This window comes from Podarcis melisellensis (assembly GCF_964234715.1).
Source record: "Podarcis melisellensis genome assembly, chromosome: 6".
NCBI classification, from domain to species: Eukaryota; Metazoa; Chordata; class Lepidosauria; order Squamata; family Lacertidae; genus Podarcis; species Podarcis melisellensis.
The window spans coordinates 5053421-5080412 of record NC_138538.1 but is presented as its reverse complement, the minus strand read 5'-3'; the positions used below and the strand labels follow the sequence as shown (position 1 = coordinate 5080412).

The following is a 26992-nucleotide window of genomic DNA, read 5'->3' as shown; positions in this document are numbered from 1 at the left end:
GCAGTAGTCCAAGCGAGAGATAACCAGAGGATGCACCACTCTGGCGAGACAGTCTGCGGGCAGGTAGGGTCTCCGTTTGTATACCAGATGGAACTGGTAGACAGCTGTCCTGGACACAGAATTGACCTGCGCCTCCATGGACAGCTGTGAGTCCAAAATGACTCCCAGGCTGCACAACTAGTCCTTCAGGGGTACAGTTACTCCATTCAGGACCAGGGAGTCCCCTGCCCACCTCCCGTGCCCCCAAAACAGTACTTCTGTCTTGTCAGGATTCAACCTCAATCTGTTAGCCACCATCCACCCTCCAACCGCCTCCAGACACTCATATGGTAAATAAAACCGTATGTCCAAAAGACACTGCAGTCTACTCTTGACCTTCATTCCAAAGATACCAAACCTGGTCAAGCGCCCGGAATCCCTGGGTGTCTCACCCCTCGGAGATTGTGTAACATTATTATTGTTTGTGCATCCTTCACCCTAAGGCCTCAGGGTGGGCTACAATCCCATTGCACAAGTAGAAGGCCAATAGAACCTCCTTTCCCTCTCCTCTCTTCTGGTGCGTCCATCCCTCGCTCAAATCTGCTCTGGAAGGTTGGAGGAACCGTTCCCCAGGGCAGATTTTTGGGGGAGGGAGGAGGAGAGGAAGCGAAAACCATTCTGCTGGCACGATGACTTAAATGGATATAGGAATGGACTCCCTTCAAAGCTGGTGAAAATCTCATTAGAGATTTTTAAACAGCATTCAGACAGGGATTCTTCAGCTGAGATTTTTTGCATTGCAGCGCGTTGGACTAGACAAGTCCCTTTAAACTCTACCACTCTATGATTCTAACCCTATAAGCCTGTGAACGCTATAGGAAAAGGGTGATGGTTTTACTCTAGCCTTCCCAGAAGGAGACCTTTTTGGAAGGTGGATTCAAAGTTTTTTAAAATATGAAACCTTCAGGGAATATTCTCATACCAGCTGGTTCAACATGGAACCCCTGTGCTTGGCAGAGAATTCTGGGGCACTCAGTTTTCTTGCCCTGGTTTCTTGCACCTCACAGTGGCGTGAGTCTCTTCGACAGTGAACTTCAGAACACACCTAGCCCTCCTCTGAGGCTGGGGGTGAAGCGGAGGAATTCGGATTGGTTTACATGTCAATGCGAACCTCCCTAATCTTGCACTTCCTGAAATGGCAAGCACAACGAAAGGCATCTATCCTGTGAATGCATTCCTCCAACCAAAAAAAACACACCAAAAAAACCCTGCATAAAGATATTTGGGGGAAAGGGTGTATAGAAATGTCTATCACCAGTGAAGACTGTTTTGCGAAAGTATGTATGTCAGCAAAATGCCATGAGAAAATGGGCAGATTAGGATACAGTGGATGTCATTATCATGCACTATATTATTATGTGCTCTTATATTAGGATAAAGTGCGAATTAGGATAAATTAGAATAAATGAGCACTAAAGAGTTGATGAATTTTAGTGAGGGATTCACTGATGAGGAAATGTGTTTTCCTGCAGGCATCTGGTCGGCCACTGATCCAGCAGATGCTTTTCTTTCTTTCTTTCTTTCTTTCTTTCTTTCTTTCTTTCTTTCTTTCTTTCTTTCTTTCTTTCTTTCTTTCTTTCTTTCTTTCTTTCTTTCTTTCTTTCTTTCTTTCTTTCTTTCTTCCTTCCTTCCTTCCTTCCTTCCTTCCTTCCTTCCTTCCTTCCTTCCTTCCTTCCTTCCTTCCTTCCTTTCTTCCTTTCTTCCTTCCTTTCTCTCTCTCTCTCTCTCTCTCTCTCTCTCTCTCTCTCTCTCTCTCTCTCTCTCTCTCTCTCTCTCTCTCTTTCTGTCTCTCTCTCTCTTGCTACAGATAGGTAGCCGTGTTGGTCTGCCATAGTCAAAATAAAAAAATTCCTTCCAGTAGCACCTTAAAGACCAACAAAGTTAGTTCTTGGTATGAGCTTTCGTGTGCATGCACACTTCTTTAGATACACAGATACACACTTCTTCAGATACACTGTGTATCTGAAGAAGTGTGCATGCACACGAAAGCTCATACCAAGAACTAACTTAGTTGGTCTTTAAGGTGCTACTGGAAGGAATTTTTTTATTCTCTCTTATGCTCTTAAACTGAATTTAATATCTGAAATTGACAGATCTGCCCGAAGGGTGATCTAGACAATCAATGGTCTGGAAACCAAGCCTTATGAGGAACCGTTGAGGGATGTTTAGCCTGGAAAAGAAGAGCCTGAGGGGGAGATACGATAGCCATCATCAAATATCTCAAGGGCTGTCACAGGGAATCATAGAATCATAGAGTTGGAAGAGACCACAAGGGCCATCGAGTCCAACCCCCTGCCAAGCAGGAAACACCATCAGAGCACTCCTGACATAATAGAAGAGGAAGCAAGCTTGTTTTCTCCTGCTCTGGCCCCGAACCAATGGATTCAAGAAAGGAGATTAAACGCCAGGAAGAACTTTCTGACATTAAGAACTGTCCTTCACTGGAGGTTTTTAAGCAGAGGCTGGATAGCTATCTGCCCTGAATACTTTAGTTGAGATTCCTGCTTTGCAGGGCATTGGACTAGATGGTTGGACTACAGTTTTATGAATCTATAATTACCTGTATTGTCTCCCTGCACCAAACTCCAGATGAAGCTGCCTTCTATGCATGTGCTCTAACCCGCTCATGTGCAATGGCTATCTCAAACGGACACACCTCAGCTTCAGCACGGCTTCGGCTTTTAATCAGATGGAAGTTCATTGGACGGAAAGTGCGTCAAACAGAGACATTTCTCAGGAAACTACAGGGTACAGGTGGATTAATGGCTAATTTCATGAGCACTTGGCTTCAAACACCAGCACTGCCTCTGCTCAACATCTGAAGAAATTTAGAAGAACTTACCTGATTTGCTCCCCCAGAAGCCTTCTCAGATTCGTGCAGCCTAAAGAAAAATGGCAAAGAAAGTCAAACAAATCACCAGAGAGTAAAAGGCAAGCCTAACACAGTTGTTTCTTCAATAAAATAATAATAAATAAATAAAATAAATAAAATAAATAAAATAAAATAAATGGTGCCACTTCCTGCTTCTTAAGTCCTCTACTGAGGCCTCTTGGACCTGCAAGGGGAATGTGCACTGCTGAAAATTCTCCTGCAATTTCCTTCCCAATGGGAATTCTTTCCCCACCTCTCAGTTTGCTCAGCAGAGGAGAGAAAGCTTGATGCAAGTTTGCAAAAAAGCCAGAGGAAGGTTTTGCTAAATGGAGCTGGTAGACACAACCAGCCAGCCACCCAAATTCTAACCATTACACTAGTTTGTTAGTTTCCTGTTCAAAGCAGAAGCCCAGACTTACCTCACAGATGTGGGCTCTTTATCTAGAGAAAAGAAGAAGAAGAAAAAATCCCACGTAAGATGGAACATATATTTTTACCTGGGTTCCAAGCAATGCCTGTTCCACTATAGATGCAGACCCTGCCAATTGTGTGTTTGTGTGTATTCATGGGCTTTTCCCAATCATTTCACAACAGCGACAACAAAACAACCTCCCCCTGCTTGAGTTAAGACTCCCTGTCCTGCTGTGTCTCATAACTGAGAAGGTAATTTTGTGCTTTTTTTATGCAGTTCTCAATTTCGTAGCTCATGAGCAGATAATCAAGTTTGCCCTATTTTATATTTCGGCCTATCACGTCCCAGTTCTTATTTTGGACCTGGCTTTGTTGTTGTTGTTGTTATTATATTTTTATTGATTTTTACATATCATTCCCAAAGATCATGTAACATATTTTCTTATCTTACACAATGTTTTGGAGTTCCATCAACCACATCTGAAGATTTTTCAATCTTGATCCCTTAATCTACATTTCATTCATTTCCTTATTACTTTTAATAATCCTTAACTAATAATTCTCTTCACAATCTTCCTTGCAATATTTCGTCCTCCTTACAAAACTTCTTGCAGTCCTACTAGCGTAATCTATTTATTACAATTGCTTTTCAAATAGTTCAAATATTTAATCCAGTCCTCTGAGAATCTTTGTGGACCTGGCTTTGTTGCTGAACCTCTCGGAGGAGGTGGGAGGGAACAACCAAGTCAATTCAGGAAGCTTGAAGTCTCTCCATGCTGGTCGTGGAGGTGGAAACCAGTCTCTGAGCACCACAACATAGTGATGGAGAGGGAAGGAGGCTGAGGAGGTGGTGGGCTGGGTTGGACCACTACGCCTGGGGGTTTGTGTGCAAATATTGCTGGTGCTTTAGAACCTATCTGCACTATTGGAGACCGTGATATTGGGCATAACTCTTTCCCACACTTGTTTGCTAAATTACAATCTCTCCCACCTTCCACCATGCAAGGAATTATTGCCCAGCAGGAGAAAACAGAGACAGGTACAAGTAGTTATACCTTTCCCTTGCTGAGAAGGGCTCAGAAGACCATCTGCTGAAGCTGTGTTGGAAGATCCAGGAGAGATAAAAGGAGATGCTTCATCACATCAGACATGGATGGCACTTAGTCAAACTATGAAACTGACTCTGCCAAGATGATCACCACCAACCTGGGTGGCTTTAAAAGAGGATCGTGCTAATTCATGGAGGGCAAGGCACAGTGGTTATCAACTTTACCCAGTGTCAGAGACAGTGTGACTCTGAAGACCACTGGGTGGGAATCACAGGTGGGGAGAGAACACCCAGGGGTCCTGCTTGTGGGTCTATGGTTGGCCGCTGTGAGAACCAGATAGCGGACTAGGTTGTCCTTTTGGCCGAACTAGCTGCCAGAACATAAGAATGGCCTGCTGGATCAGGCCAATGGATCCTAGTCCAGGATCCTGTTCTCATAAGTGGGAAACTGTGACCCGGCCACAAGAGCCCTCTCCCCTCCTGGCTCATAGCCCAGAGCCCTCTCCTCTACAGGTTCTTGGTTCTTCTTACGTTGACCATTCCTTTGTCCCAACAGCCCCCAAACATTTTCTGACTCTCAGTCCCTTTCAACCACCAGCTTCCTCAGTACATCTGTATCAAACAAAGCCAGGTGATCATAACATGATCTTCAGCAGATGCCAGGGTGCCAGCTAACCCAACCATGAGGCAGCCTGCTCCCTCACCTCCCACAGCATCAGGAATAGCACCTTCACAAGTCTCTCCCTCCTCTTTGCCACCAGTTAAATACTCAATAATCAGAACTGCCAGATTCTCACTTTCTCCCAAAACTTTCCTTGCTGACACTTTCAAAAGAAAACCCGTATTTATTGGTACAGGCAACATACGACCCAGCAAATTCTTATCGGATTATGCATCGAGTCAGAGAGACCCCAAAGTCTAGTTTGGCTACTCAGTGGAATGAACTTGAGCCGACTGCCGATGGGATCACAAGAGGCCAAGGATGGCAAGTGCCATGACGTTCTGGAAGCACTTAAATTGTGCGAACTTAAATTGTATGGATTTAATCTGGGGCTCCTCCCCACACCTGCTGCTATGGGTCCCACAGCCATGGCATTGGGGGTAGGGACCCCATGCAGAGCCACCAGTTCATCCAGTTTGTGTGCCTCTATGTACCCCTGTGGGTGATCTGAACTGGACCCAATTGACCCAATGGCATTGCAAGGGGGTTGGACTCCAATTCTATGACACACATGCAACAAATATCCTTTTTACCCTTGTTATGCCTTGCATGGATGAAGTAGATGATGGTCACCACCAATACCACCAGGAGGGCACAAACCACGGCGCTGATGATGTAGATTTTCTTCTCATCTGCAAAGAGATTGCATTGATTTAGCTGGCAACTGGCGTCCTGCTTCCCCATCTCCATAGCTCAGTGGTTTAAAGCATCTGCCTTGCATGCAGAAGGTACTGGGTTCAATCCCCGCTAGCATCTCCAGGCAGGGCTGTGAGAGACTCATGCTGGAAACCCAGGAGAGCCACTGCCAGCCAGTATGGACAATACTAGGCTAGAAGGACCAATCTCTTTATCGGGGGAATTACAAACTGTATAATAACAACAACTTTAGGGGGTTTTTTGTTGACACCTGTTTGTCTTGAGAGACAATGGAGTTTGCCTCTGGGACTGAAGTCAGACCGTGTCATTAGCAGCACCAAAGTGACCTCTCTGGGGCGCAAACCTGGGCAGCGTGTATGGAGTGTCAGGATCTCTGTTCGACCGAGCTGATAAAGCTCATCCTCCTCCGGAATCACTTCCGACGATAATTAATGACCTGAGCCTCTGATAAGGCTCCAGGCACACCCCCCATTCAGCAGAGTTTCCAGCACAGGGAAGAGACGAGAGGTTTGGGTTACATGGCTAAAGGGTTTTGTTTTCTTACTACGCAGACAGCAAAGAACAATACATCCTCTCTCTATGAAAGCAGAGAGCAACTGAACAAAGGAACAGGAAAACCTGTATGTCACATCTGTCTCCCGTGAGACTTCCAACAGTATGGAAGGTTTCTGGAATGTAAACAGAGTCCTGTGACTCCAAGCCGCTGCACAGTGGCAAAACAGAAACTAACATAGAGGTCCTGGGCTGCCCAGGTGACAAGACCCCCCCTCAGCCTCATTGGCGGGGTCCAAGACACTCAGCACCAGCTTGGCCACTGGAAGGAGGTGTACAAGGCGCCAACCAACCCATCTTAGGGACTCCACTCCAGATTTGCGTAGGCCTGATATTTTATTCTCCTTCCTTCCTTCCTTCCTTCCTTCCTTCCTTCCTTCCTTCCTTCCTTCCTTCCTTCCTTCCTTCCTTCCTTCCTTCCCTCCCCCTCCCTCCCTCCCCTTCCTCTTTTTATTACCTGCTCTGGGATCCCACAGCTAATTCTTCCCTGGTCTCCTCCCTGGCCCAAATAGGACTAATTTCACCAGCCAGCCCTGGTGATCATCTAATGCTTATTGGATGGATTTCCCCCCTAAATTGATTTTTGAATTCTGAATTTATTGTTATTCACATTTTATACTGTATTTTAAGCTGTTTTTTGTTGCATCAATTAAATGTTTTAAATTTGTTGTTAGCTGCCCTGAGCCCAGTTTTCTGAACCGGGAAGGGCAGGGTGTAAATAAAAATTTATTATATTATTAATTAATATAAAGCACTTAGCAACAACGCCCAGAGAAAATAAGCAAATATTGAAAACAAGAGCACGTAACTGAATTATGAGTCTGGAAAGCCTTGCCGATACAAAAGGAAATGCTTTTAGCAGGCATCTGGTGGGGTTTAGCAAGGGTTCTTCCCTGGGGGACAGGAGAGGAAGTCTGCATAGCAGCATATGAAGCAGCCTTAGACGGAGTCGTTTCACTGGTCCCTCCAGGCCTGGACATTCTACATCAAGACTCCTCCTAACCTTTTGGGCTTAGGGCCACCAAAAACAGATACATTTCTCCCACAAAAAATTGCTGGCGATGCTCAGGTTTCCCCTCCAAAACAGGCAGAACACCTACCAAACAAACAAACAAACAAACAAACAAACAGGCAGCACCAAAACCCCACACTAACCCCAATCTCACCTTTTAAACCCTTGCTCTATCCCAGGTGTGGGGAACCTTTGGCTCCCTAGATGTTTCTGAAGTACAACTCCCATCATCCCTGGCCATTTTGGTGATGCTTGCTGGGGCAGATGGAAGCTGTAGTTCAGTAACAGGTGGCGGGCCAAAGGTTCCTCACATCTGGTCCACATTCACTGGCACTGACTCTGTCAGGAAATGTTGGCAATTGAAACTTGGATCTATTGCATGCAGAGTCTATATGCCCTTCCTGTGAGCTATAGCTGCTGCCTGTTAGGGTGTGAAGAGGTCTGAAGGCAAGAAGGCCTACACGCAGAGAGACAGACAAAAATGAGAAATTTAAGTCAACACGGATCGAGGGACGGAGGACAGGTGAACACCTACCTGGCTCCATACTGATGCTTTCACTTCCTTCAGTCGGCACCCTGATGTTCAGCACTGACGTCTCAGTCGCTACAGGCTGAGAGTTTTGCGTAACCAGGCAAGTAAATGCAGACTGGTTCCTTTCTTCCGTGGCATTCAGCTTCAGGGAGCTCCTGAGGGTGAATGTCCCATCCCCGTTCTGGGCCATGGGCTCAGCCGTTCCTGTTTCACTCAGGCTACTGTTCAGAGTCAAGGCCAAGGTTGTGTCTTCTGGGTAAAACCCTTCCGCGCTGCAGCTGAAGGTCACCGATTCGTTCAGCGGGACGGGGTTGGCTGGGTTGGCTTCCAGCTTCACTCTGGGTGGAACTGTGTGGACAAAGGCAAAGAAATCAGAATGAGGACCTCAATACCCTGGTGGGGAAGTGGTTGCCAGACTCCAGTGTGGGCTAGAATTGTATTCCTGGTAGAGCTGGATATCATCTCATAACATCAGAACTTGGGGACATCCAATGAAGCAGAATATTGGAAGATTCAGGACACATGAAACAAAGTCCTTCTCCACACAGCTCGTAAACTATGGAATTCATATCTGCAAGGGGAACTGATGGTCACCAACTTGGATGGCTTTGAAAGGGAATTAGACAAATTCATGGAGCATAAGGCCACCAATGGTGACAAGTCACAATGGCTTTGTTCTCCCATCCCTCTTGGAGGAAGTAGGCCTCTGAATAACCAGCCGCTGGGAATCTCAAGTGGGGAGAGGGCTGTTGTCCTCATGCCCAGCTTGTGGGCTTCCCACTGGGGTACTGGGTTGGTCCCCTAAGGAAAGTGAATTCTGGATGAGGTGGGTCTTTGGTCTGATCCAGCAGCCAGGCTCCTCTTATGGCCTGTGTGGTTTTGATTTGCAGTATAAGGGGGAAGGGACAGATATTCCTCAAAAGCAACCTCCTAACCCCATCAGCTCAAAATTTTGTCCTTTGATCCCATCGGGTTGTACCCAATGTTAGAGTACACCCACTGAAATTAATGGATATGGGAAAACTTCGGTCCCTTTTATCCATGGGTCTACTCCGAGTACAGGGCTCCTCTCAGATTTCATTATCAATTGTTCTTGGTTGGACACTGGTGGGCGTGTGGACTGCGGAGACTGGACAAGCATCAAACACACATCTGATCTCCTTCAAAACTGTGTCTTGGCTTCCATCTTAGTAGCAGGAAATGCTTCCCCCCTTTAAATTAATGTACCTAAGGACCAAAGTTAATGCTACTTATGTACCAGTGGCAATTTTTTTCTTGGAGCTATTGAGAGCAAAGAAGAAGAAGAAGAAGAGTTTGGATTTGATATCCCGCTTTATCACTACCCGAAGGAGTCTCAAAGCAGCTAACAATCTCCTTTCCCTTCCTTTCCCACAACAAACACTCTGTGAGGTGAGTGAGGCTGAGAGACTTCAGAGAAGTGTGACTAACCCAAGGTCACCCAGCAGCTGCATGTGGAGGAGTGGGGAAGCGAACCCGGTTCCCCAGATTACGAGTCCACCGCTCTTAACCACTACACCACACAGGTTCTCAAAGAAGCAGCATGGTGGAGGCAGAAGGGGCACCTGCCCCTTCCCATCTGTCCCCCTCCAATGGAGCTTCTCCAGCAAAGGGAACAGCAGGTGCATGTGTCTAATGTATAGCTTGGCTCAAAGTTGCCACCTCTCCTTTAGAGAAAAGGCTCATCTCTGCATGCTGAAGTCATGGAGAAATCCCTTTGGCAAGAAAGTCCACCGGGGGTCTCCAAGTCTCCTGGCCAATCAACTCCAAGCCCTTGGTAAGCCAGGAGAACCCATTCATACATACTAAAACCCTCCAAGTTACACCTGGATATACTATTCTCAACTCTACCAAGGAAAGCAAATCAAGCCACAGATGAGAAGCTTCATGCTGCCCCTTTTTCAAATCTTGCTCAAAGTCTTAGTAGACTCTTAAACACCCTTGTTGGATCAGCCTTTGGAAGCATGGCAATGCGTAGTGGAGATTAATTTATTTGTTCAACTGATCTCCTGCCCTTTCTCCCCAAAGACCCCAGAGCGTTAAACCCCTCTCCCAACTTCTTCTCCCTGGCATCCCAGATCTGCAGCCCCTTCACCATCCTTGCACTTGGTAGCAATGAAGCAGGGGAAGCATTGCTGATCTGCCTTCTGAACACTGTGCACTGCAGCCGGTTCTGGAGAGGGAGAAGCGCATGTCGCACGGAAGAGGTGCTGCATGGCAGCAGGAGTGCTGGATTGGCTCCACCTGCATGAGCACCATGAGCACCTGCCTTGTTCTTTTATATATATTTTTTGAAATAATTTTTATTCTATTTTACCAGTCTAAAAATTACAACCATACATATCCACATTTGTAGATTCCTCCAAATCTCTGGACTTCTCACCTTCTCCTCCATAGGTCCTATTATTGTTAACCTTTTCAACTGCATATTATTCAAGAATCCATGCTTTACTGTATTTTTCGCACCCTAAGATGCACCTGACTATAAGACACACCTAGTTTTTAGAGGAGAAAAGGGGGGAAACCCCGTTTTTTGGGGGGATCAGCTCACAGTTGTGCAGCTTCTTTTGCAAAGGGGAAAAGCCCCCTTTTTTTGAGGATCAGCTCAAAGTTGTTGAGCTTACTTTGCAAAGGGAAAAAAAATCCTGTTTTTATGGGGTTCAACTCACAGTTCTGCAGCTTCTTTAGGACAGGACAGGGAGCTGATTCTACACTTTTCAGACAGATAATCTAATCAGCCAGTCACATGTTGCTGGGGAAACAAACAGCCTCCGTCTGCAGAACATTCAACAATGGAGGCCTGGGCAAGGGGCCGGGGCCGGAAAGGGAGCCAGCGACCGACCACACATTCACTCCATAAGACGCACAGACATCTCCCCTTACCTTTTAGGAGGAAAAAAGTGTGTCTTATGGAGCGGAAAATATGTTATATTACTCCATTATCTCCACAGTACTTGCTACATTACAAGTGTTATTGCAATTCTGCTAATGTTTTCATCTGCTTACAAGATAAATTATAATTTCCCCCCATTCTTTGTTGAAGTTTTGGTCTTCTTGGTTCCTGAGCTTTCTGGCCAGCTTTGCCATTTTGGCATAATCCAGCAGTTTAGTTTGACATTCTTCTCCAGTAGGGACCTTGTTTTCTTTCCATCTGTGGGTTAGCAACATCTGTGCGGCTGTCGTCGCGATGCCTTGTTCTTTTATAATGGCAATGGCACCCACCATTCTGGCAACGGTGCCAGAACAGAGTTCCAGTGATTTTTGGCTGGGGGAAAAGCTCTACTCGTTCCCTACCCCCTCCCTCTCATGAACCAGCAGTGAAGTTTGCTGTTCAGAAGGCAGGTGAGACACACCATGATACCTTGGCCGCCCCATCAAATGCAATGATCCTCCACCCGACAGCCAGAGCCCCACCAGTCTCTGTACCTCGTAGGATCTCTGCAAGTTTGAAAAACTCCCGCAGGGGACTCCGCAAGGTCTCGTGTTCAATCTGGCAGATGAGCTGGGACTTCACATCGTCTCGTGTGAGTGGCACCTGCGCGGTGCTCAGCACTTGGTAGGAGATGCTGTCTCCTTCTGGCAGAACGGTGGGCTCTGGGGACACGATCCTGCTGTTGTCTTTCCACCAGGTGACTTTGATGGCTCGGGGAGAGAATCCATCCGATGAGCAGTTGAAAGTTGCCGAGGTCCCAGATAACACTCTGCTCGCGGGACCCTTGATGGATGGCTGGGATGGCGTGGCTGCGGGAGGAAGAACCGACACATCACCTGGTGACCTTTGCAGGATAGGACCCATCACCAATTCCAAGGAAAATCCTTTTCCGGGCCAGTGGGCACATTTGGAATTTTAAGCGAGTGCCATGGGTGCCAGTCGCAAGGCGGCTGCCTTGGGGTTTGTGTGTGGCAGAACACAACGCCTGCCACATCTATAGAGAATAGTGCAAAATGGTGTGGACATCCCTCTTCCACCAATGGTGAAAAAGGCCCCTTCAGCCACCACTGTGCTTGATCCCAGTGAGAAGCTCTTTGCACCTCTCCCTCTTCCCTCAACTGCTCAGATGATTAATTGACCGACTAGGAAATCAGACCAGGCTGGGACAGAGTCAGGTCCACCTATTCCCTTGGTCCATACCCCTGGCATCCAGTGCACTGTGGCTCTTTGTAAAGGGGTGTATTGAATGAAGGAGAGGCCGAGGCAGTGCAAACAGGAGCCAAGCGGGAAGAGCCAAAGGTCTTATTGCGGCCTTTTGAGAGAATACTTTTTGCGACTTTTCATGGCATTGGAGGCATTGGTTGATTCACTGATGCCTCCAGGTGCTGCCTCTCTGGCACTCAGGGTGGGACACCAAGGGGCGGGGCAAACTGCCGAGTGACGCACGCGCAGTGACTGCACGGGCTGCCGCTCATGCGTGCTCACTCCGTATGGGCTGCGGGCATGTACGGTCGCCATGTGAGAGGCAGCCCGTATGGATGGCACGCGAGAGCGGCAGCCTGTATAGTCGCCATGTGAGAGGCAGCCCGCATGGACGGCACATGAGAGCGGCAGCCCGTACAGATGCCACGTGAGTGGTGCCCATATGGACTGTGTGCGCCCCCGGCTGCTCTACAGCTGGGGGGAGGCAAGGGCCATCTTGTCACCCCCCAAGTGGCACCCGGGGTGGATCACCCCCTCTGCCCCCCACTTCGTACTCCCCTGTCTCGATGTCTCCTGTGCCACAAACTCTCCGCTCCAGATGAAATAAGTAGATAAAATAAATTCCATTTCTGCAGCCCAGTCCAAGGGCTCAAGAATGAGTCCTGGATAGCTAGGAAATTCCCAGGTGATTAACTGAGTTGTCCCATTCCCTGGCAGATCAAATATTCCCATCCCCCTCACAAGAGGCTCTCCACGTAGCTGAGTTGCCAAAGGGGTTAAGTACACATTACAGATAAATGCTTATAATGACATCTAGGTTTTCAAAGCATGAAAAGCAGCTTTGGGACCCTGTACGAGGAGGGAGAAAAGAGATTTTGAGCAGGATATTGCCCAGCACTGAAAGAGTTATGCAACCTTTCTCCTTCCACTGCTCCACTATTCAAACATGCGACCCACAAGGCTATTTTTCAGTTTTTTAAAAAAGGGTCCGAGCCTCATTAGATGCTGTCAGGGGTTCAGGAGCAGAGGCAAAGGAGAGGGAGGAAATGGAGAGCGATGGGGAGGAATCCGAAGGGAGCGTAAGCGATGACAGTGGTCCGAGGTCCCTGAGTCTTTCCAGCGAATCGGAAGATTCACAGAAGGGGGCGCCCATGGTCAGAGCAAGGGGGGTGCCTAGGGGGACACCCCAGGAAGAAGGGGCCAGAGGGGACTCAGAGAGCAGCAGTTGGAAATCAGGACCAGCTTCCCCACCAGAGCGCAGTGGGGGGGAGGAGTCCCAGGTATCGGGATCAGGCTGCTCACCACCAGCGGGAGGAGATGAGTCAGGATTGACCACGCCTCCATCGGAGAGCGCGGAAACGGTCAAGAGGAAAGTTGGAGGCTGGGCGCGCGCGCCAAGTTCAAATGTACAGGCGAGCGGCACAGCAGGTAGCCCGGATAGGGAGCCAGGTCCTAAAGCCCGCCGAAAGGAGGGACAAGAGTCAGGGGGGTCAGCGTCAGAAGAGTCCAGAAAGGAGGAGACCCCGGGGGGCAGAAGGACCCAGAGGAGGAAAGAGCAACGGAAGAGGTGGAGTAAGGCTAGAGTCTTAAACTGGTGTACAGGGGGCGGAGACTCAGACGGAGCTTCGCCGGTCTAGGTTCTAAGACGTAGAGCTGCACGCTGCGGCTTGGAAATGGAAACTGAACTTCAATAAAGACTTTTGTACATTATTACTGACTAGCGTTGGTCCTCTGTGAGCTGGGACCTAGAGGCAGCTCTGACAGATGCCTTTGCATTTTTATATAATATGGAGCTTCTGGGGTGAGGGGGGCAGATTATCCTCCTAGGAAACAAAAAGAAATTGAGGGATACTTACCAATCACAGAAACCTCAGTGCCCACTCCCGATTTCAATTCTGTTTCTTGGGATCCTGCCCTGTACTTGACACAGTAATAGGTCCCGGCATCCTCAGGTCGGATGTTGCTGATGCGGATGCTGAAGTCTGTTTGTGATCCAGGAACAACCCTGGTCACACGTGGGGGAGGTGGTCCTCTTTCACTGTAAATGGGCTGCTTTCTGTCCGACCCCTTGTGCCATTTCACGCCTCCTGGTGGACCAGTTCCTTTTACTGTACACGTCAGAGTGAGGGTCTCTCCTGCTGACACAGACAGGGGTCCTGGAGGCTGCAGAACTTCCACATCTTGGCCTTTGGCACCTGCAGCAAAAAATAAATTGTTATAGGTTTCCTCTAAAGAGTAATCACCCTTCTCCTTGTGGCAAATGAATGACTCAGGACTTCAGTGCCTTAAGGATACCTCTTCTCATACAAACCGACCCAGACCCTGCGCTTGTCATCTAAGGCCCTTCTCTGTGTCCCTCCCTCCCCAAGAGGTTCGGAGGGTGACTCCCCATCTGTGACTCCCCATCTGTGGAATGCTTTCCCCAGAGAGGCTCGCCTGGTGTCATCATTGCATGTCATAGATTCACAGAATCATAGAGTTGGAAGGGATCCTGAGGATCATTCAGTCCAATCTCCTGCACTGCAGAAATATGCAGCTGTCCCTTACAGGGATCAAACCTGCAACCTTGGCATTCTCAACACCACGCTCTGTGTTTAGGAGCCAGATGAAAACATCCCTCTTTACTGGTCTTTGGCCATTAAACAATCCATGGCCCTTTAAAAGTGGAGGACTGTCATTATGATTTTTTTCAGTGATTGTTTTATTGGTTGTTGTTATGCTATGCAAATTAAATTGTTAACATATTACACTATCCCGCAATATACAAAATACTACTACAAAATCCCACGAACTCCCTAGATGCAATCAAAAAAAAATATGGGAAGATGACATAGGCTATGAGATTAATCCCACTCAATGGAACAAAATGTGGTCTAAACCCCCCTTTAAATCCATATCAACGAAAAGAAAAGAACTCACTCTGAAACTCACCTACACGTGGTACCTAACACCAAGAAAACTAGTGCTAATACACCCAGGAACCTCACCAAAATGCTGGAGAGGGCGCACTCCATAGGCACATACCTCCACATGTGGTGGGAGTGCACCAAAATCCAGCCATTCTGGACAACAACCATATGAGAAATAAGTAAAATAACCAAGCAAGCATTAGAAACCACCCCAGAATTGGCCTTACTAAACATCTTCCAAGACAATAATGCCCACTTACACCACAAAGAAATCATAACCCAGCTACTTTCAGCAGCCAGAAGCATCATAGCCAGACACTGGAGAGACCTGTCAGGGTCCAATGGTACCAAATAGTATGGGAAACAGCCTTACTAGAAAAATTAAACAATAAACTAAAACTGACATGGGGACAAATAGAAGACGCCTTCACCCCGGTATGGCTCCCCTTTATCACATACACAGCCCAACAAGATAACGACAAGAATCCGCCGACAGCATACAAATCAATATGGCTAACCTGATCCAACACACACACACACACACCCCTCATGAAAACAAAGACCACCACAGCCAACCACAAATGAACAACCACACTCTAGGCCAACCCCAACCTCTCTCACCACCAAAGGAACACAAGCAAACAGCAAAGAACCTGCGCAAGCAACGCTACATATAGTAAATAAAATAGAAACATCGCCACCCGACCCCACCCCCACCCATCTCCCCCCTCCACCTCTTTCCCCCTTTTCTTCCTAATGTCTGAACAAATGAAACTGATTTGTAAAAATGTTACATGGGGAGAAAAATACGAGAGAGACAGACATTGCACACACTTTTGTAAATCCAGAAAATGTTTAATAAAAAAGAAAGAAATAAATTGTACACCATCCTGGGATTTTCAGATAAGAGTGGTATATAAATTGAATAAATACTAAATAATAATAATAATAATAATAATAATAATAATAATAATAATAATGCAGTACTGCTTCCCTTTCTCACTCAGGGCAGCTTTCCACAAAAGCGCATCTCAAGGGCCAGTTGCCCATTTATTGTGTATTCCATTCCATAGCATGTAGGAAGATAGAGACCTGGGCCTGCCTGCCCATGAGGTGAGGGGAAGCAGTGGCCTCAGGGAAACAGCCCCCAGTCATCTAGGAGGGGCTGCTCCACTGCACAAGCTGACTGGGGAGCAGGGGGACATTTCCAGTTTTGCCTGGAGGGGCAAAACATTATGAGCCGGCCCTGATAGAGACCATGCAGGTCCTTCACCCATCAGTGGAGACAGGAGGTGATTGTGGAGCACAAGACTGACAAGTAAAAGAACAGGTCAATATCACTGATGTGGTTGGATGGATGGCTATGTTCTAGCTCCATTTTCGGAGGGGAGATGCCTCTGAATACCAGTTGCTGGAAATTATTATTGGGGGAGAGTGCTGTTGCCCTCTGGTCCGGCTTGCAGGCTTCCCATATCAGCGTGCGGTTGGCTGGAGCGAGAATTGGGTGTTGAAATAGATGCGCCCCCTACGGTCTAATCTAAGGTAAAGGTAAAGGGACCCCTGACCATTAGGTCCAATTGTGGCCGACTCTGGGGTTGCGGCGCTGATCTCGCTTTATTGGCCGAGGGAGCCGGCGTACAGCTTCTGGGTCATGTGGTCAGCATAACTAAGCCGCTTCTGGCGAACCAGAGCAGTGCACGGAAACGCCGTTTACCTTCCCGCCGGAGTGGTACCTATTTATCTACTTGCACTTTGATGTGCTTTCGAACTTCTAGGTGGGCAGGAGCAGGGACTGAGCAACGGGAGCTCACCCCGTTGCGGGGATTCGAACCGCCGACCTTCTGATAGGCAAGCCCTAGGCTCTGTGGTTTAACCCACAGCGCCACCCGTGTCCCTTACAGTCTAACCTAGCAGAACTCAATTCTTGTGTTGTTATGTTATGTTCTAACACGGATATTGGTGAATGAAGTTTGCAGAGCGAGCACACAGCTTCGAAGCTGGCTGTATACTGAATTCTTGCTGTTGAGCACTCTTTAGCCCTAACACAATCTCACTGAGACTTTAAGTATGAAATAGAAGAAATACATTGTGGTTATTAATTAAATCTGTGAATCACACTTTTTTTTTTTGCCATGGCAACTCAAAAGTGACTCGCAACACATGCTTAGAGGGTAAAGAAACCCTAGTTGTAGCTAAGTTGGAGATGCAAAGAGCTGCTTTTGCTCTTTCATCTCTGCGGGAGAGAGACAGATTCCCAAGGTGGGACCGAGAAGAAGGGAGGAACAGGTAAGGAAGTCAGCAACCCTTAGAGGGATCAATCTGACATCAGAAGGAAGGTCAGCCCAAGTTAGAACAGAAATACAGCCTAGGAAATTTGGAGTCTGTTCTCTCTACTTTCTCCCCATGCAAACCACACCTGATACAAACTGAGTCACATGCCAAGACTTCCAACAGATACAGGAACATGAACAACAGGAGTTGCATTTTACTGAGTCAGACTTTTGTGGCCATCCACTTCACAATAGCTCATTTCTGATTAGTAGTGCCTCATGCAGGTATTTTTCCCATCTCCTGCTGTACAACTTGATCCTAATTCAAAGTGCAGGGGCTCTTTGCTGGCACCACACATGGTCTCCTACTGAGCAAATGTACCTCTCTTTCCCCAGAAAGATGGGCTTGGGTGGAAATTGATCCCAGGACCTCTCACAGCCAAAGTGAGACTCATATCCATGGCACCAACAAGGTGCAATCGGAGCACCAGCAGGTGCGTTTGGAAGGAAGTGAAGCTTCTGGGCCATCTTCAAGGCTGGCCCCACATCAACTGCATGTTAAGTATAATTATTTAATTGACGCTGAAATGAAAAATAGCTAAATGTTTATTGCTGGAAAAGGTCCATCTCTGGGGAAATTGCACTGCAGTATTCTAAGGGACTCTGAGCTTTAGCTGAGTTGAGGATTAACTGTTGTTGTTCTCTGCTAGTTAACACTTGAGTGTTTAACCTTAGGTCAGGCCACAAAGGCATTTGGTTGCAAATCTCCATTTTGAAGGGAGTTGCCTTTGAGTCTTTGTTCTCAGACTCTGTGGGAGTGAGGATGAAGCTCTCCAGGCAAACAGCCTCAGGCAGGATGCAGGTTGTGGGCAGAGACAGACCTCTGCTTATAGGTGTGTTTCGAGAATTTCATATTTTCTAAGATGCTGAGCCTGTGCTGGACAGCACAAGATGCCTTACGGAATTATCTGGATGTATGTGTTTGTTTTGAAGAAAGTTATGCAAGTAAGCTTTTAATTAAACTTATGGACCTTGCCAATGCTTTAATTCCAAAAAGGAGTCCGTTTTCATGCGTCGAATCGCTTTAAACTGTGCAATATTAAGATCTGCTATATTGCAATACCGTGGTACCTTAGTTTACGAACTTAATCCATTCTGGAAGTCTGTTCTTAAACCAAAATGTTCTTAAATCAAGCCATGCTTTCCCATAGCAGCGGGGGATTCAATTTACAAATGGAACACACTCAACAGGAAGCGAAACATGTTCTCATTCCAAGGCAAAGTTCACAAACCGAAACACCTCCTTCCGGGTTTGCAGCGTTCTTAATCCAAGTTGTTCATAAACTAAGCTGTTCTTAAACCAAGGTACCACTGTACTGTAATATGTTGTGAGTAAAGCACACAAACGGCTGAGGCCGGGTCTAGTTAAACTGCCCTTCATCTGAAAATCGCAGGGCGGTTGACAATACAACACAAAATACATGCTAAATAACAAATGAAAACAATATCCCTCCTACAGCTTAAAAGGTTATAGATATTAATAATAATAATAATAATAATAATAATAATAATAATAATAATAATAAATTTTATTTATATCCCGCCCTCCCCAGCCGAAGCTGGGCTCAGGGCGGCTAACAACAATCAAAAATAGTTCAACATTCTAAAAACATTCATTATAAAATTAATTAAAATCAAATTAATGGCAACCATCAAGCAAAATTCTGTGCAGGTTGCCAGAGGAGGGGGTCAGGCTGCGCCCTGACCAAAGGCCTGGTGGAACAGCTCTGTCTTGCAGGCCCTGCGGAAAGATGTCAGGTCCCGCAGGGCCCTAGTCTCTTGTGAGATTACTATCAATATTACTATTGCTCATGGTGCAAATGCTAATCTAAATCTGGCGAACATAGAAGGAAAGCCATTTCCAGAGTTTGGGTTCCCGTTGCTGATACTTTCCTAAGTGTCAGCAAGGCAGCTCCCTCAGGCTCCTTGCCGAAGTGGCATTTAAATGGATCGTAAAATTGATTCACAGTACCCTCTTTAAAAAATCTGTCAGATTCCCCCCCTCCCAACCTTGAAATGCAAAAGTCTTTCTCAGACGGCTGAACTCACTCAAGCAGTAGGATAAAAGAACCTACAGAAATTGGCCAGGCATTTGAATTGAAGTTTTACTTTTCCTTAAGTGACATAATACGAATTCAAGTTTCACCTGTCAAAAACGCAGCACAAACTCAAGTAACAGCCTAATTTTGTTGCAGCCTGGGTACTTCTTGAAGGCTGCTGATGCCTGTTACATATTTCCCTTCATCCCCCCACGCTTATCACCAGTATTTTTTTGCTCACTTTACACCAAATATGATAGAAACACACACAAGTTACTCCTCGCAACGATACATTTTTGGATGTTGTCTTTTTAAAATGCTCATCTGTGGTCCCCCCCGCAGGCAGACTTCACGAACCAGGTGCTCTCCAGATGTTGGCCAAAAACATATGGAGGGCACCAGGTTGGCAATGTTTTAACACGTACTCAGATACAGGAGAACACAAATGATTTATGCACTGCTGATAAAAGTTATTCTGGGCATATTGTTTGGTACAAAAAAAAATTGCACACCTTAATTGCAGGTAAGTGTACAATTTTACTGTCTAACACCTCAAGCTTCCTGTTTCCTCACTGCGTAATGGATGTTCATTTTTCTCTATTAAGTGGCTTTTTTTGAAACTCATTTCTAAAATAAAAAACAAAAAGGAGTCATGCCAGTTTAGCTAATGTGCCAGATATCATCACCTTTCTGGGAGGGAAGGCAGGGGCTGGCAGAAAAAGAAGAGACAGTTGCCTAGAAAATTGATGCAGATGCCTAGAAATGTGATATTTTGCTGGCTTGGTCCTAAATGCAGATCTATACCCTTCTAGGCTGTCGCCTAAATAAAGTTGAAGCTGAAACTTCAGAATTTGGGAACCCGCCCCACAAAAAGAAATCTGGTTCCCTTCTGCTTACACATATCTACAATCCAATTTGATGACATTTTTTGTTGGGGGGGGGGAAGAAATGTTAGGCTAGCGGGATGCGAGCTCTCCAGTTTTGTATACACTGAAAGCATAATTGCTTTTTCATCCCTTTATATTAAGCTAATTGCTTGTGAGCTAGACAAAAAAAAATCTATAAAAATAGTTCACAGCTGTCTCCCTAATATTACCACAAGCTCAGAAACTGGCCAAATCCATAAAGATAAGAAACAGAACTAAGGGATTTTTTTCTTCTTTTTTTGCAAGCAGTTTTCACAGCCAAGAAAAACATGGAATTTCTTGGGCCAACTCTGCTAATAGGCAGGGTGTAAATGGAAACAAGAGAAGCTGCAGAGAGACTGCTACTACACTTTCCACTTCCAAATCAATTCTACATAGAGGGTTAAAAAAAAAAATCTTTATAAGAGGCATAACCGCAGCTAATAACACAGCTGAAAAACTCTGTAGCTATTTCAGCAAACAGGTAGGAGAAGAGATAGCAGGTCACTACCTACAGCCGTAAAGCAAATATTCAGGAAAGGCCTGGATAGCAGAGGGCTTTACCCATTGGGTGAAAGGCTGGGAGGCCAACAGTAGGTGGCGCCGGACCCAGCGACAGGCAGAGCTGACTAATTCTGGTTCCCATCCCACCCTCCTGCCTGATGAGTTCTACAAGGGAAGCGATAGCTCAGCTGGCAGTCGGACTAGGCGACCCATCATGGCCCCTTCCAATTCTACGAATGCTGAGATCGAGGGCTCATAGGCGCACAGGCTAATATTAGAGTTGTATCATTTATCTGGTCTTAACATTTTTACTTCATATTTATATTTTATATTTACATTTATCCATTGCAAGCGTATTACTCAAATCCTGAAAGTGAGTTCATTTCAATGCATTGTTTCTGAATGTATGTCGCAAAAGGTTCCTAATCTTTTTAAAAGTCGTTATTATCTTCATCTTTGAGTCCCTCAGGTAACTTTGCCATTTTAGTGTATTCCATCAACTTTTCTTGCCATTGTTCTTTCGTTGGTATTTCAACACTTTTCCATCTTTGTGCTAATAGAATTCTGGCCGCTGTTGTCGCATACATAAATAATTTTTTCTTGTCGTTTGGGATATCTTGCCCTAGGTTTGGTTTATTCTTATTCTTACTTTTATTATGTATTTTTGTGTTTTTTTACGTGATAATTTTATGTTGTGAACAGCCCTGAGATCTACAGATGTGGGGCAGGGAACAAATTTAACAAATAAAGAAAACTTAGAAACAACCCAGTGGATTTCAGGACACACAACCTAGCTGAAGTCAAATATTTTAAGCTTGGATCTGGAAGTGGGAGGTTTAGCACTGCTTAAATCTTCCTCACTGAAATCAATAGGGCTTTAAAAGGAGTAACATTTGATCTGTTCTCTCCGCAAGCACCGCCAGCACCAATCCTGCTGAAATCCTGGGATCAACTGAGGCTGCAAAGGGATAGTTTATGCAAATATTGCTAGTGCAGGAAGAGGAATGCAGGTTATCTACAAAATGCCAGAGGAAATTGACTCATCTGGGGAAATGATGGGATATTCGTTAATTAGGAGTGAGTGGTGCGTCCATCGATCGCCTCCAGGAGATTTCACATGCCTACGTCTCATCATTAAGGGACAGTTCCAAAATGGCTAAATGGACCAGAATGCCACAGAGCAGTTGAGTTGCTCACATCTTCGGGGGAGCTAGAGAGAGTTAAATGTGTTTTTCAAAAGGGTGATTGTATATACACATCATGAAATGTATACTTTGTTCCATTAAATCAATGTGATACACTCGTGAGCATTCTGGAAGTCTTCCTCTGGTACCTGTGAAGATTACACTTACGCACACACACTGGGCCAGCCATGAGGAGGTGAAGGCGATGACCATAGAGCTGAAGGAGGAAGTTGGAAGAGTGTCACTTCTTCCCAGTTCCTCTTTCAGTTCAAAGCACTTTTCAAGGCTCAGGTGAATTCTACTGGACTTAAATCCAGATCCCTGGGGAAATTGAAGTGGTTTAAGTGTGACGTTGTTGGACCATAAAGAAGGCTGATCACTGAAGAATTGATGCTTTTGAATTATGGTGCTGGAGGAGACTCTTGAGAGTGCCATGGACTGCAAGAAGATCAAACCTCTCCATTCTGAAGGAAATCAGCCCTGAGTGCTCACTGGAAGGACAGATCCTGAAGCTGAGGCTCCAAGACTTTGGCCACCTCATGAGAAGACTCCCTGGAAAAGATCCTGATGTTGGGAAAGAATGGAGAAGGGGACGGCAGAGGATGAGATGGTTGGACAGTGTTATTGAAGCTATGAACATGAGTTTGACCGAACTGTGGGAGGCAGTGGAAAACAGGAGTGCCTGGCGTGCTCTGGTCCAGGGGGTCACGAAGAGGCGGACATGACTAAACAACAACATTTCTTTATACCCTGCCCCTTTCCCTGATGGAATCAAGGCAGCTTACAGGTAAAAATAAGAACGCCTAAAAACATTGAGGGGGGGGGATAACTATTTAAAACAATTAAATACACCTTCTCTCTTTCTGTCTCTCCTGAAGGGGATAATCTGGGGAGAAGAGAAGTGGCCAGAGATGGGTGGGTGCCCACAGCACTCCATTAAAGAACCCCCAGTGAGCCCACTGGCCTAAAAAAGTTGGCCCCCACTGCATTAAAGCATATTTTCTAAGAATATAATAAGTTCTCTAGAGCTTGCTTCCCTCTTGTTATGAACCACTGAACTCTCTTGCTCTGGGTTGGCATTGGCAAATCTGTCCGTTTTGGTTGCCATCTGTTTCTCGTCGCTCCAGGTGCAATCTGCAATGAAGTACAACCATTATGAAAATTCACCCGCATTTTAGTGTGGCCTAATGAACATAATTTCGTATGCGGTTTTGTCCAGCGGTGATTGCATGGGATTTCTCCTAATAGAGTGAATTTGTGCGAAATTTTCACTAACAAATGCATTTTAATGCTCATTTCTCCCTACATGTATGCATTTTCATACACACTGGCCAGAAAGCTGCAATGCAAAATTCAGAGAAGAGCGAATTCCAAAGCATAGTTATGTTTTAGTTCATGTCTCGGTTTGAGAAGCGCAGACTGGGCAATTTCTCACTGAAATGCAAACAAAACTCAGCCAACCCGTGTTTGTTTGTGTATGCGCGTGTGTGTATCTTTCACAGTGCAAACTTGAGGAACAAATTCCCGAAGCACCAGAGGAACAAAAAAATCCTCTTAGTGGTTCTACGTATTTGAAGGTTATCTTGCAATTTACATTCCAGTGCCTTGGGACAGAAGTAGCTGTGACGTCAAGATCAGTTTGCCATCAAAAACAGAAAGCCCTGATGCATCCAGTTTCACCTCTTCTCCCGGGAATGCCTAGTTACCAAAATACTTGATGATACACCCCCCTCAATGTGCATTCTCCTCCTGCCTGCTTCTCTGGCCCAGCAGCAGCCAATAACACAGAGCAGGAAAAGAAAACACAGACTGCAAGGGCTGGGGAGGAGCCTGCAGCCCTCTAGATGTGTGGGATGTAATCCACCAAGAGCAGTCAAGTACAACATTCCTTGTTTTCCTAGAGTGGACATGCAAGGGAATGTTTGATCCAGCCAGTTGAAACTTCCTGTTCCTGCTGGCCTGGAGCATCCTTCCTCTTGCATTTGGGCGTGACCTTTCCAGACCAGGTAAAAGGCCAAGGTGTGCTGCCACTCTCCTTCTTTTCCATCTTCCTTTCATCCTGCGAACTTCCTGGAATGAACTGCTGGCTGCCAGCCAAGCAGTCCCCCAGGCCATCTCCCTTATGGGGTAAACCTGTTTTTATACATTTGTAACTTTAAGCCTTAAGCTTGCCTTCAGGGATCACAATGTGCTCTGCCTGATCGTGAGTAAGCTTTCTTTTTCTTGCTTATGAATAAGACTGTGGCGTCTTTATTCTTTTAGGAGGGATTCAAGGGGTCTTACCAGGAAAATATTAGGACACATTTCAATCTGGACAAGCCAGATTGAATTGTGTATTGTCTTAAGAAACTCACACGAGTTTGCAACTAGTTTTCTGCTGTGTAAAGGGGAAGGCACTCTGCTAAGTAAAGGAACTTGCTAGTGCAAGTTAGGAAGGCTATTAATAAACAATACAGTGGTACCTTGGGTTAAGAACTTAATTTGCTCCGGAGGTCTGTTCTTAACCTGAAACTCTTCTTAACCTGAGGTACCACTTTAGCTAATGGGGCCTCCTGCTGCCATTGTGCCGCCACCGCATGATTTCTGGTCTCATCCTGAAGCAAAGTTCTTAACCCAAGGTACTATTTCTGGGTTAGCAGAGTCTGTAACCTGAAGCGAGGTACCACCATATATCCTCTCCTGCCACCCTGAACATTCCCACAAGATGTTGCTGGACTGCAGTTCCATCAGCCTTTGCAGCCAGCATAGCCAATAGTCACGGGTGATGGGAGTTGGAGTCCAACAACATCTGGAGGGCACCAGGTTCTCCACTTCTGTCATGTGATGGCATAATGTTTTCCATGAGAGGGTGGCAATATGAGAATGGACCTTTTCTGTAGTGGCTTTCCATTTGTGGAATGCTCTCCCCAGGGAGACTTGCCTGGTGCCTTCCTTACACCTCTTTCTTACATTTCTCAGACCTTCCAAGTGTCCCTGTTTTCCAGGGACGTCCCTGAATTAGAGAAGCCATCTTGGTTTCTGATTTGATCCCAGAATGTCCCACTTTTCCTTGGGATGTCCCTATTTTCATCGGAGAAATGTTGGAGGGTATGGAGTTGTTATCCGACCACCAAGCCATCTGAAGGCAGCCCTGTATAGGGAAGGTTTTTTTTATGTTTTATTATGTTGTTATATATGTTGGAAGCTGCCCAGAGTGGCTGGAGCAACCCAGTAAGTTATGTGGGGTATAAATAGTAAAATCATCATTATAGAATGGAATGTCCCTATTTTCATCAGAGAAATGTTGGAGGGTATGATCTCCTCTGCCAGGTGAAAACCTTTCTCTTTAACCAGGCCTTTGGGATGCCCAGATGGCAAGACCTCTGCTCTTGGCCTCACTGATGTGATCTAAAGGAAAGCAGAGCAATACATTTGGCATCCAGCCGTCTTAGGGACTCGGGATTTATGTAGGGATTATTCCGTGGCCTTTTCTTCTCCCAAAGATGTCCCGCAAGGCAGTGGAGGTTTAGGATCAGAGCTTTCCTTCTCCTAGATGGGCTACTTGGTCAAAGTAACGGTCAAAGGCCTGGAAACGATGCCTTATGAGGAACGGCTAAGGGAGCTGGGCATGTTTAGCCTGGAGAAGAGGAGGTTAAGGGGTGATATGATAGCCATGTTCAAATATATAAAAGGATGTCACATAGAGGAGGGAGAAAGGTTGTTTTCTGCTGCTCCAGAGAAGCGGACACGGAGCAATGGATCCAAACTACAAGAAAGAAGATTCCACCTAAACATTAGGAAGAACTTCCTGACAGTAAGAGCTGTTCGACAGTGGAATTTGCTGCCAAGGAGTGTGGTGGAGTCTCCTTCTTTGGAGGTCTTTAAGCAGAGGCTTGACAACCATATGTCAGGAGTGCTCTGATGGTGTTTCCTGCTTGGCAGGGGGTTGGACTCGATGGCCCTTGTGGTCTCTTCCAACTCTATGATTCTATGATTCTACTTTCTTAGGTGGCCGAGCCCCATCTGTCACTTATCATTATTTATTGTGCATTAAATTAGTACACCAGCCTTCATCCAAAAATACCAAATGAGAACACAAAAATACAATAAATACAAAAACAAACCAATAACCCCCCCTCTCCACAAACAAAGACCTGGCTCCCATAAGTGGGAAATGTTTTTTTCAAATAAAAGAGTTAATTTCATATACTCCGTGTGATTTATTGCTGGCTGGCTCCCTGACAGAGGGTCATGTGACAGGCATGGGCGGGGCCAGATGCAAAGTGGGAGGAGCAATACTCAACTTTTGTATAGGTGGCTATAATCCCAAGTGCAGAATCAGGGGTGTCTCCCCCCTTCTCTCTCTCTCTCTCTCTCTCTCTCTCTCTCTCTCTCAGATCTCTTCATCCAAGCAAGCGAGGTCATTTTTCAAGGTCACATTTCTGTCACACAAAATCACTTGAGCAGAGCATTCGGCGTGGCCTAGGGAGAGTGTTGAGGGCTGGAGAGAGAGGACTGGTGGGTCACATTCAGCGACTGGCCCAGAGGTTCCTCACCTAAAGGTTTTGGGAAGGGAAGGGTATAGATTTCTGGTCCTCTCCAGCATCTATGAATCTTGAGGAGGGCTGCAGCCCGTCAGACCCGCAATTAAGACAAAATGCCTTTCCTGCTCCATTTGGTACACCTGCTCAGGAACCAAGCATCATCAAGAGGCTATAGTCGGAAAGTACAGGAGCTATTTTTAAAGTGACAGAAATCAGTGCATTTAGAATGGAATTTTAATTAAGGCAGCGCTGCAGGTTGCATTCCAATAACACTCTGGGTGAAAAATGCCACCTCCCGGGCCCAGAACAGCAAACTACTATACAAAGCCTCCCTAAATGCACATGGTTCCCCAAAGGTGTGTAGCTTTGGGGTACTGCTGTGGTTTTAGAGACCTGAAGCACAAAATTAGCAGGGCGCCAGGCACATTTTGCGCCTAAAGATTCTCCATTTGTGAGCACATCAAAAAGTCTGGGCGCCATTTTTTTGTGCTGGGCTGACACTCAAGGATTACTGGAACGTATGTGCTTTGAAGTCTCGAAGTACAGTGGTACCTCTGGTTGCGAATGGGATCCGTTCTGGAGACCCGTTCGCAACATGAAA

At 46.1% G+C, this 26992-nt stretch overlaps 1 protein-coding gene across 7 annotated transcripts in view; it reads right to left on the bottom strand.

The window, feature by feature from the left end:
- LOC309372898 (tyrosine-protein phosphatase non-receptor type substrate 1-like) overlaps positions 1 to 26992 on the bottom strand; it is a 110458-nt gene that overhangs the window by 5797 nt on the left and 77669 nt on the right. For 6 of the 7 annotated variants that reach the window (XM_081916954.1, XM_081916959.1, XM_081916956.1 and 3 more), the window contains exons 3-9: positions 13854 to 14192; positions 11289 to 11603; positions 7848 to 8192; positions 5625 to 5723; positions 4378 to 4419; positions 3331 to 3352; positions 2882 to 2921 (exon numbers count right to left, since the gene is read on the bottom strand). In XM_081916954.1, the coding sequence (XP_081773080.1) occupies positions 2882 to 2921; positions 3331 to 3352; positions 4378 to 4419; positions 5625 to 5723; positions 7848 to 8192; positions 11289 to 11603; positions 13854 to 14192 (1202 nt within the window). The remainder of the gene's footprint in view (positions 1 to 2881; positions 2922 to 3330; positions 3353 to 4377; positions 4420 to 5624; positions 5724 to 7847; positions 8193 to 11288; positions 11604 to 13853; positions 14193 to 26992) is intronic. The other variant, XM_081916955.1, reaches the window with a different exon arrangement.